This window comes from Ascaphus truei, chromosome 12 (genome assembly GCF_040206685.1).
Source record: "Ascaphus truei isolate aAscTru1 chromosome 12, aAscTru1.hap1, whole genome shotgun sequence".
Taxonomy (NCBI): domain Eukaryota; kingdom Metazoa; phylum Chordata; class Amphibia; order Anura; family Ascaphidae; genus Ascaphus; species Ascaphus truei.
The window spans coordinates 23,123,854-23,143,928 of record NC_134494.1 but is presented as its reverse complement, the minus strand read 5'-3'; the positions used below and the strand labels follow the sequence as shown (position 1 = coordinate 23,143,928).

Here is a 20,075-nt window from a genome sequence, read left to right as displayed (position 1 = left end):
GTGTGACGTCACTTCCGGACGTGACGCACTAACCCTTCCCGGCTGTAACAGGGACTATTCGATCCTCCTCCGCAGCGTTGATAGCAGACAGACACGCTGAAAGCAAAAATGCCGCCGCCCTCTCCAGAGCACGTAGCAGTGCTCGCTGAATCCAATCACTAGGACAAGTGAGAGCACAGACCCCTGGCTCCTCCTCCTACGCGTTTCACCAATAAATGGCTTCATCAGGGTTACCATAGAGTTGAGTTCATAGAGTATATATACCCCTATTGTTAGGACCAATATGTCAGGCTCAGAATGTGCACTCATGTTAAGCTTCCATTTTGTCTGGTCATAACTAGTTAAGATTCTGTAGTCAGCCTTTTGCTGAAATATAATTCCTGAATGCACTCAGTTTCTCTGCTAAATTGCATTTCATTCTCCCTGGCCAGGATATTACTAGATACTTTTGTGAGGTCAATTTCCTGGTGTTTTAGTAGAATATAATAGAATGGTTCTCTGCAAGAAGCAAAAATAATGTAATAAAAGTTGCTAAGACTCAAGGTCTCTTTTGATAACAGACAATGAATAAGCTATGTATTCAGAACATTGCTTGTATTGAAAAGGGACACGTCTCAAAAGTCACGCCACTAATATGTCCTGCCCCTAAATCACGCCTCTAATCAAAGCTACGCCCAAGACACACCTAGTATACGCCCAGGACACGCCTATGTTACGCCTCTAACCAATATCTTTTTTTATTCTGTATAAAAACCATTACCCTATGAGTAATAAATTGAGACAAAGGATTTGAAACCTGGCGTGCGTTACGTTTCATTTTGTTCGTCTCCCAGGCCTGAAAAGTTCATCAAAAATCGGAGATAACAGTGGCAGGGCGTGAAAAACTTCTCCGGGGAAGTCTGCTGCAAAATGGTGCAGATTGTGTATCCAGTCACAAGGCTTCAGTTTTCTTTGCAGGGAATAGGTTCCTTTTGGTTCTGAGGCCAGGGGAAGGAAATAACGGATTTTCCTTCAGTTTGTCCTCAGTTTTTCTCTGCAGAGAATAGGTTCCTTTTGGTTCTGAAGCCAGGGGAAGGAAATAACGGATTTTCCTTCACCTATTGATGGCTAGATTCATTGAATAATCAGCAATTATATATTTAAAAATCAATAGACCAAGGGGGTAAATGAACTCATACTCCCAGTATAAGGAATGGTTCATGTCACAAAACCGCAACTATTTAACATTTCACAATAAAAAACAACAATAAATTAATTTAATTAACACTGAAATTTAAGAATAAACGTATTTACATACTTTAAACATTAAAAGCAGTCATCAATAAATGTCAAAAATGCTTAAACAATTAAGGGAAAGGATGGGGGATATAAATCAATCAATAAAATCCTCCCATCTACTATTGGAATGCTAAAAGGTCAAGCTCCTCATTGAGACCCCCTGGACTAAGTGTTTGTAATTTAAAAATCCAGTAGGTCTCCTGTTTTCTAAGTCTTAAAAGTCTATCACCTCTCATATTAGTTTTTGTAATCTGTTCAATGCCCTTAATGGAGAGTCCTTCAATACTCCTATTATGTTTTGTAAGGAAATGTCTTGAAACCCCATGGCTAAAAAAACCTTTTAAAATATTTCTTCTGTGCTCTGTGAATCGTTCTTTTAAACTTCTTTTTGTTCTACCTATATAATAAAGGCCACATGGGCAGGTAAGTAAATAAATAACATATTTAGTGTTACAATTCATAAATTGTTTAATTTTGAATACTTCTCCTGTGACGTTAGACGAGAATTCAGTACTCTTATTGACAATGTGTTTACATGTCAAACAATTAAGGCGTCCACATTTGTAACAACCGGGCATGACGGTAACCACATATTGTCTGGGTTCAATTCTCTTGTCAAGTTATTTCCACCTTTCCTCAAAACTGTTGGTGCTAAAACATTGTTAAGATTTTTTGCGTGTTTAAAAACAATCTCAGGTCTCTTTTTGAGGGTCTTACCTAAAATGGGGTCATTTTAAATAATTCCCCAATGTTTCATTAAAATGTTTCTAATTTCATTAGAGGCCCCATTAAATTTAGTGATAAATAGGCAATTATCTCCGTCGTTGGGGTTATTGTTCCCCTTTCCATTTTCTTCACTTTTTTCTTTAATAAGAGATTGTCTGTTCTGCCCCCTAACCCTTGCTAACGCAACATCTAGTTTATCTTTTTTGTATCCTTTTGCTAAAAAAAAGTTATATAATATTTCTGCTTGTTCCTCAAAATCAGAATCTTTCGTACAATTCCTACGGACTCTCAAAAGTTGACCATAGGGAATATTCCAAACCCTGGAATGGTTGCTTTTCCGGTCAAGATAACTGTTTGAATCAACCTTTTTAAAATAAGTTTTAGTTAAAATCTTTTCACCTTCACTAAATAAAACTAAATCTAAAAAGTTAATCAATGTTGAATTATGCTCCTGGGTAATATGTAGATTGACATCATTCTTATTCAAATATTCATAAAATTTTAAAAGCTCTTCTGTTGTACCCCTCCATATTATTAAAAGATCATCTATAAAACATTTATAAAACCAGATATTCTTAAGGAAGGGATTATTGTGCCAAATGTTATCAATCTCCCATTTCCCCATGAACAAATTGGCAAAGCTAGGGGCAAATTTCGTCCCCATAGCTGTTCCAATAGTTTGTACAATTTTTTTTCCCTTCAAATAAAAAATAATTATTCTTTAAAATAAAATCTATACTTTTTTATAATAAAAGATCTCTGTTCTATACTCATAAAAGGGTCTTGTTGTAAAAAATAATCAACAGCCTCCGCTCCTTTCTCGTGTATGATACTTGTATATAGGGCTGTCACATCACACGTAACCCATAAGAGATCATCCGCCCATTTGATGTTACTTAAAAGCTCTAAAATATGCTTCGTGTCCCTTGTATATGATTCTAAATTTTTCACATGATTCTGGAGAAATGAATCAACAAACTCCGACAAATTTGATGTTATGGAATTAATCCCAGAGATAATTGGTGGTAGTTTACAAGTTTTGGTGAGCGTGCGCTGTGACAGTTTACAAGTGTTGGTGAACACGCACCAGGGTAGTGTACGAGTGTTGGTGAGCGAGCGCTATGACAGTTTACGAGTGTTAGTGAGCGCGCGCTGTGACAGTTTACGAGTGTTGGTGAGCGCTCGTATCCTGTCTGACAGTATCACTCATGCTGTAAAGTAACTTACAGAGAGTTGTCAGTGAGAGATAGGCCAGAGAGTGCTGATAAGAGTGGCACTGAGTGAGAAACAGTAAGTAAGCACGCGTAAAGAACTCCAGAGAGTGTGTTGATGGCGGCACACCACTCGGGGTGCTGGTGGAACTCGGCAGCCCGCAGGAAATGAGGCTGCTGGCAGGACAAGGCCAAGCAGGCTCACACTGTGATATGTAAATGGGAGGGCTGATCAAATCATGGCTCTAGGTAGGGTGACCATTCGTACCGGTTTTGCCGGGACAGTCCCGTTTTTTTGTGTCCTGTCCCGGTTTTAAGTCGTCCCGGTTTTTGTCCCGGTTTTTGTCCCTGGTCCCGGTATTGCGGGGCAGCGGCGGTGAGAATGCGGCGGCCGGTAAGTATTTTCTATGTGTGTGTGTGTGAATGCTGCCGGGGGACTGAATGAAGGAGAATGCCGGGGGCGGGACTTAGAATACAGGCCCGCATGGGATTGGATGAATGATGATGCCGGGGGCGGGACTTAGAATGCCGGCCGGCCCGCAGGGGATTGGTCGCACCGTCGCAGGCATGTCAGAGGAAGCCGGGGGCGGGGCTTCCGCTTTGTGCAGCGCACACGTGACTGACTGCTTTCCCGCTCCTGGCTCCTCTGTGCGCGGTGTGTCCCCCTTCTGTCTCGGGTCCCAGACAAGGGGGGGTAATAGGAGATGGTAGCGGGGGTGCACCTGCCTTTGCCCCCCCGGCGCTCGTACCTTTGCCCCCCGGCGCTCGTACCTTTGCCCCCCGGCGCTCCCACCTTTGCCCCCCGGTGCTCACTTCCCCCCGTCCACTTGGTGTGGGAGATGGGCTCGGGGGTGGGCAGTGGTGGCTGCGCGGTCGCGGGCGGTGCAGGGGCTGGCGGGGTGTATCTGTGTGTGCATCTGTGTGTGTATCTGTGTGTGTGTGTGTATCAGTGGGTGTGCATCAGTGTGTGTATGTGTATCAGTGGGTGTGTATCAGTGTGTGTGTGTGTCAGTGGGTGGGTGTATCAGTGGGTGTGTGGGTGTGTGTGTGTCAGTGTGTATCAGTGGGTGTCTGTGTGTGTGTATCAGTGGGTGTGTGTATCAGTGGGTGGGTGTTTATCAGTGGGTGTGTGTGTATCAGTGGGTGTGTATCCGTGTGTGTGTGTGTGTGTGTGTGTGTGTGTATCAGTGGGTGGGTGTGTATCAGTGGGTGTCAGTGGGTGGGTGTGGGTATTAGTGGGTGGGTGTGTGTGTATCAGTGGGTGGGTGTGTGTGTGTGTGTATCAGTGGGTGGGTGTCTCTCTCCCCCTCCCTGTCTCCCTCTCCCCTCCCTTTCTCTCCCTACCCCTCCCTTTGTCTCCCACCCCCTCCCTTTCTCTCCCTCCCCCTCCCTTTCTCTCCCTCCCCCTTACCTTTCTCTCCCTCCCCCCTCCCTTTCTCTCCCCCTCCCTTTCTCTTTCCCTCCCTCTCCCTCCCTGTCCCTCCCTCTCCCTCCCTCCCTCCTTGTCTCTCCCTCTCCCTCCCTCCCTGTCTCTCCCTCCCTCCCTGTCTCCTTCCCTCCCTGTCTCCTTCCCTCCCTGTCTCTCCCTCCCTCCCCGTCTCTCCCCCTGTCTCCCTCCATCCCTGTCTCTCCCTCTCTCTCTCCCCCTGTCTCTCCCTCTCCCTCCCTCCCTGTCTCTCCTTCCCTCCCTGTCTCTCCCTGTCCCTCCCTCCCTGTCTCTCCCTCCCTCCCTCCCTCCCTCCCTGTCTCTCCCTCCCTCCCTGTCTCCCTCCCTCCCTGTCTCTCCCTCCCTCCCTCCGTCTCTCCCCCTGTCTCCCTCCCTCCCTGTCTCTCCCTCTCTCTCTCCCCCTGTCTCTCCCTCTCTCTCTCCCCCTGTCTCCCTCACCCTCTATGTCTTATCTTAACTGCCGTATACCTACACCGAAGTAACCTATCCTGCTTTCTTCCATATCTGACTCAAATTTCACACGGGAAACCTCGGAAGACAGGTAGGGAACACCTCCCCTCCAGTATAGTACCTTGAGGGACTGCGGATCAGGTAAGATCCCAGGCGGGATTGCTGCTTTAGAAATTGTGAAGAGGGGGCATCCTGACACTGGTTAATGGGTTCAGAATCATTCACATCTGGTTTTTTTTGTTCGATTAGTGAGGTCATCTGACGCATGCGCACACACGCACGTAACAAGGAGTAATGGTAGTAATGTATAAGTGTACTACAATAAACAAACTGTTATGTAAAAAAAAAAAATGTGTCCCGGTTTTTCATTTTCAAAATCTGGTCACCCTAGCTCTAGGGGAAGATACAACATATGTACACAATGGTATCCAACACTCAATGCTGTATAATGGGCTCGCAAACTTTTTTTGCTGTGCCCCCCCGTGCCTGCTCTCTTCCTTGGTGCGCCCCCCCCTCCTTACCTTGCGCTGCGTCAAATGACGCCGCGGGGTCGTGTGACGTCACGTGACCCGTGGCGACATTTGACGTCACGTTACCGTGGCAACCGTGATATCATTTGACGCCGCGTTGCCATGGTAAACGCGTCCTGGAGCCGGCTGAACCTCAGTAAGTAGAGGTTGCAGAGGACTCGCGCGGTCCCCCGGCATTTAATTTAAATGCCTGGGGGGAGAGAACAAGACCTCTGCAACTGTCCTCGCCCCCCAAAAAAATCTCACGCCCCACTGGGGGTCGCACCCTCCAGTTTGCACACCGCTTCTGTATAAGGCAACCTCATAGTTCGGGAGTTGCTGTGTGTGTGTCAAACATACTTCCGTTGCTTGCTATATGCGTTAGCCAAGTGCATGCGCGCCTGCAGGTAAAATAGCGTGTTGACACGGCAGCGTTTTGAGGAGACAATACATTTTGTCTTTTCAGGCGGCTGCCACGTCACGTGAGCGGTTCCGCCAATCACGGCGAACCAGCTCTGTGATGTCATAGCCACGCCCCCACCTCACCCCCGCCATGCCCATCACCTGAAACACTATGAGCACAGATCGCTTGTGCTACAGCAGCGTGGCAGGTAAGGAGCTCGCATTCTCGCAAACAAGTGGAGTGTATGAGCTTGACCTAAGGGAGGAGTGGGCTCAGTGAGTTAAGTCACTGAATCTGTAAATAACTACACTGGGTTTGAAGCAGGCAGGGACGCCAACAGGGGGGACTGCCGGTGTTGGCGTCCTGGGCTTTTGGGGTCCCAGGCCCCGTGCACAACCAGGCCAGTTAATTTAAGAAAAAAAGCTGCACCTGGTGCCGGATCTCTCTGACAACTAAGCTTCCGGCGCGCCGGCATGAGAGGGAGGCCCGGCGCATGTATGAGCAGCCAGCGTGGGACAGACAGGTAGCTGCAGCGGGGCAGGGCCAGCGGCAACTGCTGTGGCTCCCCGCAGTACCACCAGCCCACCGTCAGCCGGCCCCAACCGCCCCCCCCGCAGAACCGACAGCCACCCCCCGCAGCACCGCCAGCCGCCGGGCCACTGCCACCTCTCCCGCAGCACCGACAACCGCTGGGCCCCCGCCCCCCCACCCGCCCCCCCACCCCCCCGCAGCACCACCACCAGCCACAGGGCCCCCGCCACCGCCAGACACCGCCCGATGCACCGCCAGCTGACGGGCCCCCGCAGCCACCGCCATTGGCCCCCGCAGCACAGCCAGCCCCCGCAGTTACAGCCCCCCGCAGCACCGCAACCCCTCGCAGCTATATATGTATTGGGGGGAGTGGGGTATATTTATATATGTATTGAGAGGGAGTGGGGTATATTTGTATATGTATTGGGGGGGTTGGGGTATATTTGTATATGTATTGGGGGGAGTGGGGTATATTTATATATGTATTGGGGTTGAGTGGGGTATATTTGTATATGTATTGAGGGAAGTGGGGTATATTTGTACACAGTATGTATTGGGGGGAGTTGCGTATATTTGTATATGTATTGGGGGGAGTGGGGTATATTTGTATATATATTGTGGTGATGTATTTTTATATGTATTGGGGGGTTAAGTAAAAGTTGCGCGCTAAAAAATTTTTTTGCCGGGTGGGTGCGCTGTGGGTTGGGGGGGAGAGAGGCCTGCGCCTTTCATTTGTCCTGGGCCCCATGATTTCTGTTGGCGGCCCTGTAAGCAGCGGTACCTGGTTCTATTCCAGCGTCAGCTCCTTGTGACCTTGGGCAAGTCACTTTCCTTGTGCATTTCCTTGTGCATCAGGCACAAAAACTACATAGATTGTAAGCTCATCTGGGTACAGTCTGTCTGTAAAAATTCCTATGTGCTGCAACCATTGCGAGAAAAGCGCTATATGAAATTTATGCAAAAGCTTATCACATACACAGAGTTAATCATATAGAGCAGTAGGTCTTACATTAAAAAAACAAACAAAAAAACAAGCTTATATGTTGCAACAACAATAAAAGCACCAAAGTTTGCAATTGCAAAAAATGAAAGCAGCAGCACTTATCTCCACATTGCATGTGTCCTATCACTGCAGTTTATCTCGGACATCTCAGCTGCTGTGTTGTTTATATTATGCATTGTATACATGTATGCATGACTTTATTTATATAGCACCGTCAATGCACCTAGCACTTCACAGCAGTAATACACATATCACATAAATACCAAATAATACAAATTACACATTAGCTTCATCTGTCAGTATCTCTGAAGTGCGACCACCCCCCTACCCCCCATGTGTTCTGTACACTACAAAGGCTGTCACATTATTTTAGTATGTATGTATGTCTTTATTTATATAGCGCCATTAATGTACATAGCGCTACACAGTAGTAATACACGTGACAATCATATAAATAACAAATAGTACAAACAACAGATCATGGGAATAAGTGCTTCAGACATAAAAGTAACATTGTAGAAGAGGAGTCCCTGCTCCGAAGAGCTTACAATCTAATTGTAGATGTTTCACATATTCCTTTTGCTTTGCCTGTGTATGCAGCTCTTTAACAGCTTGTGTGTGACATTAACATGCTGCCTGAAACTGGTCAGCTAACACCGTCCTCCCCACCCCCCCTTTGTTTATGTTGTACAGGTCCTGGGGCTTGTCCTGCACTTCCCTCCCAACAGCTCGTCACTGGAGACGCGCCCGGTTGCCGTGGAGACGTGTCTTATGCTGCTCGGGTTACCTGGTAACAACAGCTTTGAGCGCGGCGGCACGCCGTAGCAGCTTCCCCCTGACCTCTGACCCGTGATGACGTCAGACGCCAGCCAGTATATATAACTCCGAGGGACTCTGCCCGGCTGTCATTGCATGCTGAGAACTCGTTGCTCGCGAGCTTGCGCGTGCGGAGGGGGGTGGGAGGGAGTTATAACGGCTTTTCGCACGGCGTTCCACACAGAGCCAGCCATGGGACAGCAAGGGGAAGCGCCTAGAGTCATATAATACCGGGGAACGGGCCAGAAGAAAGGGGGCGAGACCCCGAAACGTTGCCCCCCCCCCTTTACTTTAACTTCTACCCATGTCCCTGAGGATCTTACATCAATGGACACATGTATCTCAGTGGTTTTTCACCTTTATAAATCACTTTTTGTGTATTTTTGGCACTAGTTTTCTTGTCTAGCTTTCCTACCAGATTGGGAGATAGATCTGCTGCTTTCATTTTGTATTTTTTTTTTTTTTTTGTAGTTGCAAACTTTTTTTTTTTTCTGCATGTGAAATTTTTGAGTTAACTTCCTATGTTTCTTCAACATCCATTGAGTGATCCTTCAATTTTAAATTCCCCCCATTGAGTGCTGGATGCTATTGTGTACATATGGTGTATACTTTTTAGTGATAAGGGGTTCCCTATGGTGACACCGCAACTTTGCAACTTTATATGATCCACTTTTTTTTTTACTCGAGTGCGGATTTTTTTTGTGCTGCTGTTTTTTTACTGATGTGGGAAATAAGATGAAACACCCGGACGGCTCGGAGGGTTTCAGGAACGGTTACGTGAAGAGCAGCGTCACCCCGCTCAAGCCGGACCCCCAGCGGGGTATCCTATGCACACTATGCCGGCTCTGCAGTCTGGACTTAGCCGGGGCGGTCAGGCGGCACCGCTCTTCGGCGCTGTGTCTAGGGGCTCTCGCTGCTCTCGCCCTATCCGTGCTGCTTGGCGGGGGGACGGGGAATGGGACCGGTTCCCTGTTGCTCGTACGGACTTCGCGGTCTTTCCTGCTGGGCTTCTCGCACACTCTTAGCCCTTTGTTCAGCATCGGCTGCGCCTTCTTCTTCCTCACCTGCTACCTGACGCGATCCACGAAGGGGAGCGGGTCCCTGTGGTTGCTGGCCCTGCCTGTGTCCTGCTACTCGGGAGATCTGCTGGCGGTGCAGCTCATCCTTGGTCAGGAGGAGCCCCAGCAGACGCACATGCTGGGCAGACTAGTGGTGGTGCTGGCCTGCGTGGGCGTACTGACTCTGTCCCACGCGTTAAAACTCAAACACAGCGTCCTGGTCTTGGTTTTCTCCAGCGTGGTTTGGTTGATCTCTCTCACCAGCCTCAGTTACCTGCCCCAAGCCGTCAGAGCCCTCAGTGCCTGCCTTGTTGGGCTTGCCGGATCCCTCCTGGCTTTGGGATTCGCCCACTTTCAGATCAGGGAAGCTCACCCGAGGATTGCCAACGTGGAGGAGAAAGTGCCGGTGATAAGACCTAGTCGGAGATCGAGCTGTGTGTCCTTAGGAGAAACTTCCTCCAGTTATTATGGCAGTGGCAAAATGTCCAGGAGACCTTCCTTGCCTTGTATATCCAGGGAACAGGTAGGTCTCCAAGGATGTGGCTATTTAACTTTTTGTTTTTTTCTTACGTGTGTCTGTGTGTATATTCTGCCTAACCGGAGGTTTGGCGTGTGCAGTTATCCGTCTTAAGCTGCGCTTATAGTGACAGCGACACCGTGTCAAAACAAATGCATTGCCGTCGCGTGCACTTATAGTAAGCGCGACGGCTTGGTCGCGATTGCTGGAAGTCATCTGAATTTGATTTTTACAGCGACTGTAGCCTGACGTCGCCGGCACTATAAGCGACAATTTGCAAAAAAAAATGTCAAGGTACTGAATATCTCTCAACCAGGACAAATGCATTGACATGCGCACCTGGGGCTTTTAATAACGTCAATCTCGCCTTTAAACATTCTTTGGCTATAAACCCCCAACATTTTGGTGAGATACATTCACGGTAAAAAGGAAAATGAAATCCTGCAAATATCAGTTAGAAGTGAATATCTTAAACGCACATAATCGGATACATGGGAGTATCTGGGTCGGTTTGTACATACAGCACAGTAAGCTCCCTCTGGTTGGATGAACACTTGTTTTTCTTGTCTGCTGTCACTAGCAGTCCCCTCCCTCTCCTGTCACTTTTCTGTTTTATTGGCTTTATGGAGACTTTGGGTGTTTTTTTTTTTTTTTTTTTTTTTAGCAAAGTTGTTCCATTGCGGGAGCAATTTCAACTCGGGCCATGTAACTTTTACAAAGCTGTGAAATATCACCAGCTGGCCCCTTATTTATTTCCGACGACGTGTGAGCAGATCCAAAGCAGCATCACATAATTAAGCCAGTCAGGCTGAATTCCCTAGTTCCAATGGGAGTCTAAAAGATGAGGGGTTTTTTTTTTTCTATTTTAAAACATTAAATATTAATCGCCTCTTTATTTTTTATTATAAAAAATCAATATAGGTTGTGTATTGGGAAGCAAACCCTTCTCTTTTTTTTTTTTTTTTTTTTTTTAGGTGGATGTTTTTTCGTTATGTAAAACAAAAAGTAAAGGTTGCTAAAACAAGCATAAGAACATTTGATTAAAAGCTAAAATTAACGAACACCAATTTTAAAATAAAAAATGTTTTCAAGTGGCACTTTTTTTATAAGCGAGTATGAATCGATGATAAACTTGCTTATTACCTGGTGCGTGCAATAGAGGCTTTTGCGTCCCTTTCCCCATGAAATCGGGATACCCAGGGGTCACAGAAAGGATTTAGGGTTTAACCCCTTCTGCTGTCAGAGGCGACAGCAATACATTGCGCTGCTGGCTGGGAAGGGGTTAACATTTGTGAGACACCACCAGAACTCTTTTTTTTGTAGATATAGAAATCGCAATGAAAATATTTTTACTAGTGCGGTAACACCAATGGTGAGGATGGAAGTTATACACCTACTTACATAGTTGAAAAAAGACATACGTCCAAGTTCAACCTATGCTAAATGTAGATGACAGATAATTTATCCTATATCCGTACTTGCAGTATATTGATCCACAGGAAGGCAAACAAAAAACCCCATTGAAATATCTAATGGTATCTCATAAGGGGAAAAATAAATTCTTTCCTGACTCCAATATTGGCGATTGGATTACTCCCTGGATCAACATCCTTCCCATATTTACTTATTTTGGTATATCCCTGTATACCTTTTACCTAAATCCTTTCACATTTACATATATTACAAAGGTAGTTTCATCTATGCTATAAGCCTACAGTGTCTTGCAACCGGTTTCAGCACTGAAACGGTTAATACATAAACTCCATGTGATGCAGATAGTGTCTGGTTCACAGAAATGGATTTGAAAGGCAAGAAGATTGACCCCCTCCTAACTTCTGTTAATTCCACACAGCTTGATTATCGTCTGCCTTTATTGCGTGGTTATATTAAAGGTTATCACTTCCCTGGGGGGGGGGGGGGGGCGCCATCAGCAACATGTTTGCTAACTATATAATACACCTATATTCTGCACGTAGTTTAATGCACAGACTGAGACGTTTGTAGGATCTCTGCGTGCTGCTTATCAATAGTCTCTTGGATGCATGGTGTATGGCTGTGATGAGGCTTCGGCATGCAGTCTGTTTACCATCGTATGTTGATAAACATGGGGTTGCAAGGTTATATGCTGACAGTGATGGTAACCCCTTTGGTTGGTAGATAGGGCCTGACTCATTTTACACACACACACACTTCTCTGGTCTATATTTGTGGTCTCAAATATTAACCTCTTTATTGCCTGAGGACTGCAGCATGCTGGCAGCTCAAAACTCCAGCCTTGGACTTTCTTAAGCCTTTCAATGTCAAAGGTGGATTTATGCGAGTGGTTCTAAAGAAAGGTTCGTTCCGGAGATGCAACCTGTGCCAATATTTTTGGCAACCAAAGGATATCAAAAGAAATGTTCGGAGCGCTATTTGTTTGTTTTGGAAATGTCTCTGTAGTAATCCATAATAGGCAGCGCACGGATACAGCAGGCATGTTGGGCAGTTCCCAAAAACGCATGGGGAGAAATGCTTTTAAGGTCTTAAAAAATAGTGTTCACCTTTATCTGACCAGCACGTGTTGCAGCAGCGATCTCGCTGGATTTCAATGTAATAATTATACGTAATACAAACCAGTGAGGGAGGGGATTTCTTCAACGCTAAACCATGCAAGATTTAGCTCCCTCCCCTCTGGTAGAAGAAATACTTACTGGTTTAGGTGCTGCTGTGGTTTACGTGATATTTAAACCATTGTCCAAGAGGAAGCCACAACGCATTCCCCCTAATCACATTGCGGCTTCCTGTGGCCTGCAAGATTTGGCAGCCATTTTAATTTCCCTAAAGGAGTAAAACACTGCCAACTAAACTGTTCAATATGTCGGGAATAGGCGGATTTGGGGTTCACACAAAGTAAAAATACAGTATCAGCAAATATATACATCAATTTTAAAAATCACAATAAAACTGAACCGGGATGTTGTTTTAGAAGCCATCATTTTGCACTGGACACCAAAACCTAATCAGCCATCAAGGTCTCCAGTGCTACATAAGTTACATTTTTTCTTTTCTTTTCAATTTTTTTTTTCTTTTACATAAATGGTAGGATCTACTTTATAAGCATTTTACAATAGTGTGATTTTAGAGTAGGAGACTACGGCAGTTATAACAGCCATCCCTGTTTCACATGTGCTGAGGGAACTGATGGAAGCAAACTTTCAGTGCAGGAAAACTGTAAAGCGAGCCACTGACTATTTTTATATTCAGTACTGAAAGTGGCAAGGGTAGGCAATCTGTTACAGGGCACAAAGGTGGCTACTCAATATTGCACAGCCTTATGCAAGAACGTGAAACAGATGCTAGTGTTGATCGATCTTTAGTGTCATTCGATCTTGGCAGACTGATTATTGAATAGATTGATTGTTGTCGTTCCCTTTTTAAACCTAGTCTCGGCGAAAGGAAGCATTTTTGTGCAATGATAAGTGTATGTTCAATAATTGAAATGACATTCATTGTTATAAATTCAAACCTTCTTTTTAGTGTGTGCAAAACATTGGTGCTAGTTCAGCTGCAATAAGTAGGAAGGTTACCTCTTCATCAGGGTCGTTCTCTGTGTTTGCACCGTTTATAATGTTTGCTATTTAAAAATATTTAATTTACCTCCATTTCCTTTTTTATTTTCATGTCCTTTAGGATAATCCAGTATGCTACACTTGCAATAAGGCATATCTTAATGTACATGAACTAGCAGCTTAACTCAAGGGTTTGAAACTCTATGGAATAGTTTTCTCTTACACCATTTATCAATCTCTTTATTTTCAAATTTGACTTGGTATCTCCCTAGTGGTTTTTTTTTTTTTTTACATTGGAGAGAACAATTAACCATGTACTTGTACTATTGCTGGTTTTTAAGACTCAAGTAGCAAATTAAAATACATTTGAGCTATTCAAGCTTGCTATATACAAATTAAATGTTTCGAGCTCATGGTTGTCCCACAATATGAAGACTTCAGAGAGCATTTGAAATGTGTTTTTGTAAAGTTAGTTGGTGCTCTCCCTTTTCCGTGCAGGTGTTAATGCGTAACAGACTGTCATAATCCTTTTATTCACAGAGATACTGTAGAACAGATACTTTGAGTTAATAAGTGTTTTAAACCTGTGTTGAGGAAGCACAAACTGTGGGAAAACAACTTTTACGCGCAGGAGTGTTTTAAAAGAAATTTGGAAGGGCTACTTATTAAAAGACTAATTTTTAAAGCGTAAAATGCACTGAAAGGGGATCTCTGTGGCTAAAGGGGTCGGCAGCAATATAATTAGGGTTTTGTAAAGCACTACATAATAACTTGACGTGTAAGAGAAATACATTCTTGAGGACTTTTATTTTTACGGTAGGCATCCAAATAATGAAACCGCAACTTGCTTGAAAATGACAAATCATCTTACTTTTTTTTTTTCATTAAAGTGTGTGTGTCTTCACTTGTTGTACTGTTGACTTTGTCTAATAACCTTTTTTGAGGTCTAGTTGGATCTTCATATATTTTCAATATTGAAACTGTTGTATGGCTAAGTGCTTTCATCTTTCTGAAACTCCAGTATATGTTGGGAAATTAGACTGGGCTTTTTAAAGCAGCTGTCTGCACTGATCCTATTTTTTATTTTAATTAATTTATTTTTATTCAATGCTTTTTGTTCAAGATGTTTTAAGCATTTCAAATATTAAGTGTCTGGGAGGCTAAAACGAAGCTCTCTCTCCAGAACTCTGTGCAGTCTAAAGGGTGCAATGGCCATCTAATGCTTGAGATTAAGAAAATCATGTGTTTAACCCTTTTATTTTTTATAGAGCAGGTCATGCTCAGGCGGTTAGGATGCTAACCTTTGCGTTGCATTCATACTGACGTTGCAGGGAGCAGGGTGTTGCTGCTTTATGCACTATTAGCCATGCAAAGCCTTCAAAGATGTCATTATGCACAGTGTAATTTTGTCCCATTATACATTCAGTTGCTCGGCCAAAAAAAAAAATGAACAGCTTAATTTAAATGTTAACACTGCGTCATTTCTATTGCAACATATCATTTTTACATTGTGAGACACGCGTTCGTAATGTGGATGGATTAGTCGATGTTGACAATAGCTAAATTAATTTAACCTTCAGAAAATGTGATGCAAAAATAAAAATAAACCCTGCATATGTCTAGTGTGTTTTGTACTGATCGGACAGTAGGTGAGGAATGTGTTGCATGCTTGCGGTGATGTGTCTAGTAAAACAAGATTGGCAAGGAGCAGTGTTTTGTTTTTTTTGGTACACGAAACTATTGTATGATGTCAGTGTATTTTAACCACTGTTTGTGTAGAGCGCCTTGGGCAATGTGCCGAGTACCCTCCCATCACAAAAAATGTCAAGGCGTTTAGAAATGTGGAAGAGCAGTTGAGTGTATAGGTGTCAAGGATTTACATTCTCCCCAAAACATTTAATTGTTCCCCCATCCTATCCCCCAAAGGAGAATCTCTCTTTAGATGACCTAAATGAGGGCACTCGGTGTGGTCGTCTCATTCTTATTTACTGGAGACAGTTTAGAAAATTCGTTACCCCCCTTTTTCCCCTCTTTATACATGTATATGATTTGACGTCCGAGTGTTCATTGGCCTATGGCAGAGGTTCTCTACTCCAGTCCTCAAGATCTCGCTTCCACCCCCTCCCCAAACAGTTCAGCTTTCAAGGATATCCCTGCGTCAGCACAGGTGATTCAGACACTGAGCCACCTGTGCTGAAGCAGGGATATCCTTAACTTGACCTGTTTGGGGGGCGGGGCGGCTATGGTATTCGCTGCTATTAGTCTCATGCTGTGAAACCGGGGACGGGTAACTTCTTACTGAGGGTGTCCCGGAGTTAAGACCGGTGCCTTTTGAAGAAGACGACCCTGATTCCGCTAATGTAACCATTTAATGGCCATTGCTCTGTAATGTGTCGCTAGTCCCCCTGGTAATTATTAAAACATACCCCATGAAATTTGGTGCCTGATATTTGCCTGTAAAGCACTGTGCAGTTAGTTGGGCACGGGCTCATTTAGTAATGAATGGCAGTGTTGGTAACGCTGCAGAGGGTCACAAAATGACCATGTATTGTCTTGGCAAAGCCTCAAATGTTATAAATGAAACCTCATCCTAGATACATAATGAAAGTAATTGTCAGTTTCTAATCAAAATCATGCTCTTCCATCTATCTATCTTGTCACTTGCATAAAAAACGTTGAGCTACAATAAAAGCATTGAGTTTATGTGGGTAAGCATGCTGGGCCATATTTATGCTATTCCAAAGGACACTTGTATTACTGGTCATTTTGTAAAGCGCCAACATATTCCGCAGCACGGTACAATGGGGGTACAATTTTAAGTGAATTACATGAACAGAATGACATGCCAAAGACAGATTCAGAAGGTAAGGAGGGCCCTGCTCCCGAGAGCTTACAATCTAGAGGGAATAAGGAGCAATGTTTAAACAAAATGGCTGCTTGTTGTGGGACAGTGTGCCTCAGGATGGTGTATGGTCCAGCGTCACAGCTGATCCCAATAAGGCTTGGTGTTGGATAGCATGGAGTTTGATAAGGGGAGGGGTGGATGTTGCGGGTATGCCAGATGGACTTCCTTGAAAAGGTGAGGTTTCAGGGAGTTTCTAAGTGTCTGATTGGTGGTAGGGAATTCCAGAGAGGGGGCAGCTAGGTGAAGTCTTGTAGATGGCAATAAAAGGAGGTGATGAGGCAGGAGGAAAGATTAAGTAGGACCGATCCCTGCAGGACCCCAACAGATGGGAATCAGGAGGAGATACCAGGGAATGAAACACAGAGCATCTGGATAGGTAGGATGTCAACCAGGATAGGGCTGTGTCATGGAGGCCAATGGAGTAAAGAGTATGGGTCAGATGTCTTTCTGCACCGGAATGCATCTTATGGTGTATGGCTGCTTGGTACATGTGGCCCAATACAAACCTTCATTATGAAGGCCAAAGTTTTGAAAGTTTAGTTGCACCAAATGTCTAGTAAACATGATACACTGTTGTACATTCACACACTGCGAGAATATCAACATTTAGAAGAAAAAAATGAATAGTGCCTTTATCTCATTAAGTGATGTTTTGGAAAAAGATGCCAGCCATGTCAGTCTCTTGCTTTCCACCGTTTCTATAAGACACATGAGCCACCGCCGCTGTTCAAATCGCCACATTTCTGCCGACTTTCATGATGCCTGTGCAGTGGAAGGGAAATCTGTGTAAGTTTGAGGCTTTTCTCAAGCTATTTGGAATGTCTAACTTTGTGATCTTGACTAATGTGTGTGGCAAACTGGGTCAACTTGGCACATAGCTAAGTTATACCTGTAAAAAGTGTTCTGAATTCTCGAAACACTTTCACTGCTAGAGCAGTGTGCATGGCAGCGGAGGGCTTAAAAGATCTGTCATGGGCACATGTCTGCACCAATGACTGTCTTAAAAATACCAATTATTTGACTTGTTTTAATGAGGAACTGAAACATTTGTCAGGGTTTTTTTTTGTTTTGTTTACTTTTACCTTGAAACTTTTTTGTGTTTTTAATGTTTCAAAATGTGTTGTGATGGGTTTCTTGCAAATTTTCACTTTAAAGGCGCAATACATGCAATATCCCAAATGTGTGGTTTTTATAAAAATATATTTGATTTTTTTTTTTAATCTGTTCCGTAGTATTGGATAATAATTCATTCATGTATTAATAAAAAAATTTATGTCCACTCTTAATAGGAATAATATGAATGAAACCGCAATCACCAAAGTAATGGGAAAAACAGGCAGGTGCTCTGGAGGATAATACAATTGTTTTATCGGTGTTGATCAAAGAAAGATCAAAAAGATTCCTCCTGCTATTAGCACTCTATGCCATATATCAACAAATGGACCTAATAGCCCGACAGTAAATTACTGCAAGTCAGGTCTAGTGACCCAGAATCATTGGAGAAACCAAAAAATAATAACATTTTATTCATTCTAAATTGAAGTTAAAAACATATACATTATTAAAAAATCCCCATAGTAGTGTAGCAAAAAGAGCAGTTCGTCCAGGTAAATATATCTAGATAAATAGTATCCAAAAATACTCAATATAAACATCCAAAGTATTTATATCAATTGTTGCTCAGGCTAGCAAAAAGTCTAAAACAAGTGTGGCTTGCAAATATCAATGAACTCTATCAGATATATGTCATCATCGGAGACAGACATAGAATATGTCCAATTGATCACATGCCTCTGGCACTTATTTCTATAATAGGGCCGCGCACGGAAGTGAGCGTGGAGACAGCTGACAGGGGAGTAGTCAGAGACAATAATGATTTTGCGCCGCTACCGGCGCTGTAATGTGTGTCAATAAGTGCACAATAAAGATAATTTTTATTTATTCAACATGTATTATTTTTTTTTAAATTTTATTTAATAAATGATTCACTCTCAAAATCTATACGCACACGCACACGCACGCACACACACGCTACCTTCCCAGCCTGCTGCTCCCGGCAGCACGGACTGTATACCCACAAAGTATGCGTCACGTGCACAGGCACGCGCACATACTATATTACAAGCCTTAGGTAATCAAAGGCTGCATTTGTTAAAACAAAAAATGAGAGTTCACTTCACAGCTCCTCCCCTCCTAGGCTGGCTCCTCCTCGTGTGCCAATCTCACACATCGTGCACCACACATACTATGCATACGTTATATACATATACACAACATATATTCACCATATACATACATATGTAACCCACTTAATTGCATCTGTTGGCGCGTTACAACTGGTGAGAAAGTTTGTCCCGCTGTAACACAACAGCCGGAGTAGTGTTACATGTTTACACACTCAACACATGCACCTTTTACATAACCACCTTTTACAAAGACCTGCAGAAAGGCTCAACCTTGATGTGGTTGCAGGCTTGTAATGCTGTGGCCAAAGGATTAACTCAGCGGTGCGCAAACTGGGGGCGTGAGACTGCCTGCGGGGGGGGTGGGGGACGCGCTTTACAGAGGCCTTGCGCGCTTCCCGAAGGCACTTAAATTAAGTGCCGGGGTAGCTGCAGGGCCTCTGTAAACCTTTACTTACCTTGGCTCCACACGCATCACCATGGCCAAATGACGCCACGAGGTCATGTGACGTCACGTTGCTATGGCAACGTGACGTCATGGCGCCGGAGCCGAGGTTAGTGAGGGGGGGGGGGGGGGCGCGGGGTGAGGTGACCGCCGGTAGGGGGGTGCAGGGGAAAAAGTCTGCGCCCCCCTGGATTAACTAATGACCCTTACTTATGAGAAGAACAGATAGCATATTTGCCTTCAACCTCTTTTGCAACTGTGTCCTCCACAAAGCCAGAGTATGAGCCTCATGCAAGGCACGTCTGTAAATCACATTTGCCGCATTAGAGAAATTGTTAGACTTGTAATATAGTACGCGCTGGTGCACGGCGTTGCGTGTACACGTGGCTATGACATCACAGCGTTGGGCCGCAATGTGATTGGCTCACAGCGTCACGTGGCGTGGCAACAGCGCGAAAATACAAATGTGTTGTATTTCCTCAGATCTGCCGCGCCAACGCTCGTGCACGTGCGTCTCCACTATAGCAACGGCAGGTTCACACAGGCAATTATCATTGTCGCGCACTATATTACAGGCCTTATGCATACTCGGTACCATTTGAAAGAAGTGACTGCATATATAGGTGATTTGGAGACTGTTGGCGTTCTGATATTGGGTGTCTTATGTAAATGGTCTGCCAGTCAGACTGTATTTGTTAATGTTGACTTTATTCTGTGAGTTACCACATTATTATACTGCTAAAGCTTCCTATTCTACAGTCTAAATTCTATTTATCCATGTTAAAATAGTTGTCTACTTGGAATAGTATATCTAAAACCTATACAGTCCCTGGGAATAATAGTACTACAGTACGTTTTCATTCTCAAAGTTCAGCCAAGCGGACGGACATGGTTGGGGTTGGGGAAGCAGATATTATTCTGTGCTTATCTGTATTTCCTTTGCAGGCTGCCTACTAACAATGCTTTTATCAAATAATACGCGTGAGGCTGCTGAAACAAATATAAATCCTAAACATTAGTAAGCGAATATACCTCCAGTCTATTT

At 44.3% G+C, this 20,075-nt stretch overlaps 1 protein-coding gene across 1 annotated transcript in view; it reads left to right on the top strand.

Annotated features, from left to right (window-relative positions):
- Window positions 1-8,463: 8,463 nt before the first annotated feature.
- Window positions 8,464-20,075, top strand: part of LOC142463860 (cGMP-inhibited 3',5'-cyclic phosphodiesterase 3B-like) — a gene marked incomplete at its 3' end in the record, with an annotated part of 138,241 nt that continues 126,629 nt past the window's right edge. Inside the window, exon 1 of the mRNA XM_075566674.1 lies at window positions 8,464-9,955. Coding sequence (XP_075422789.1) covers window positions 9,110-9,955 — 846 coding nt within the window. The remainder of the gene's footprint in view (window positions 9,956-20,075) is intronic.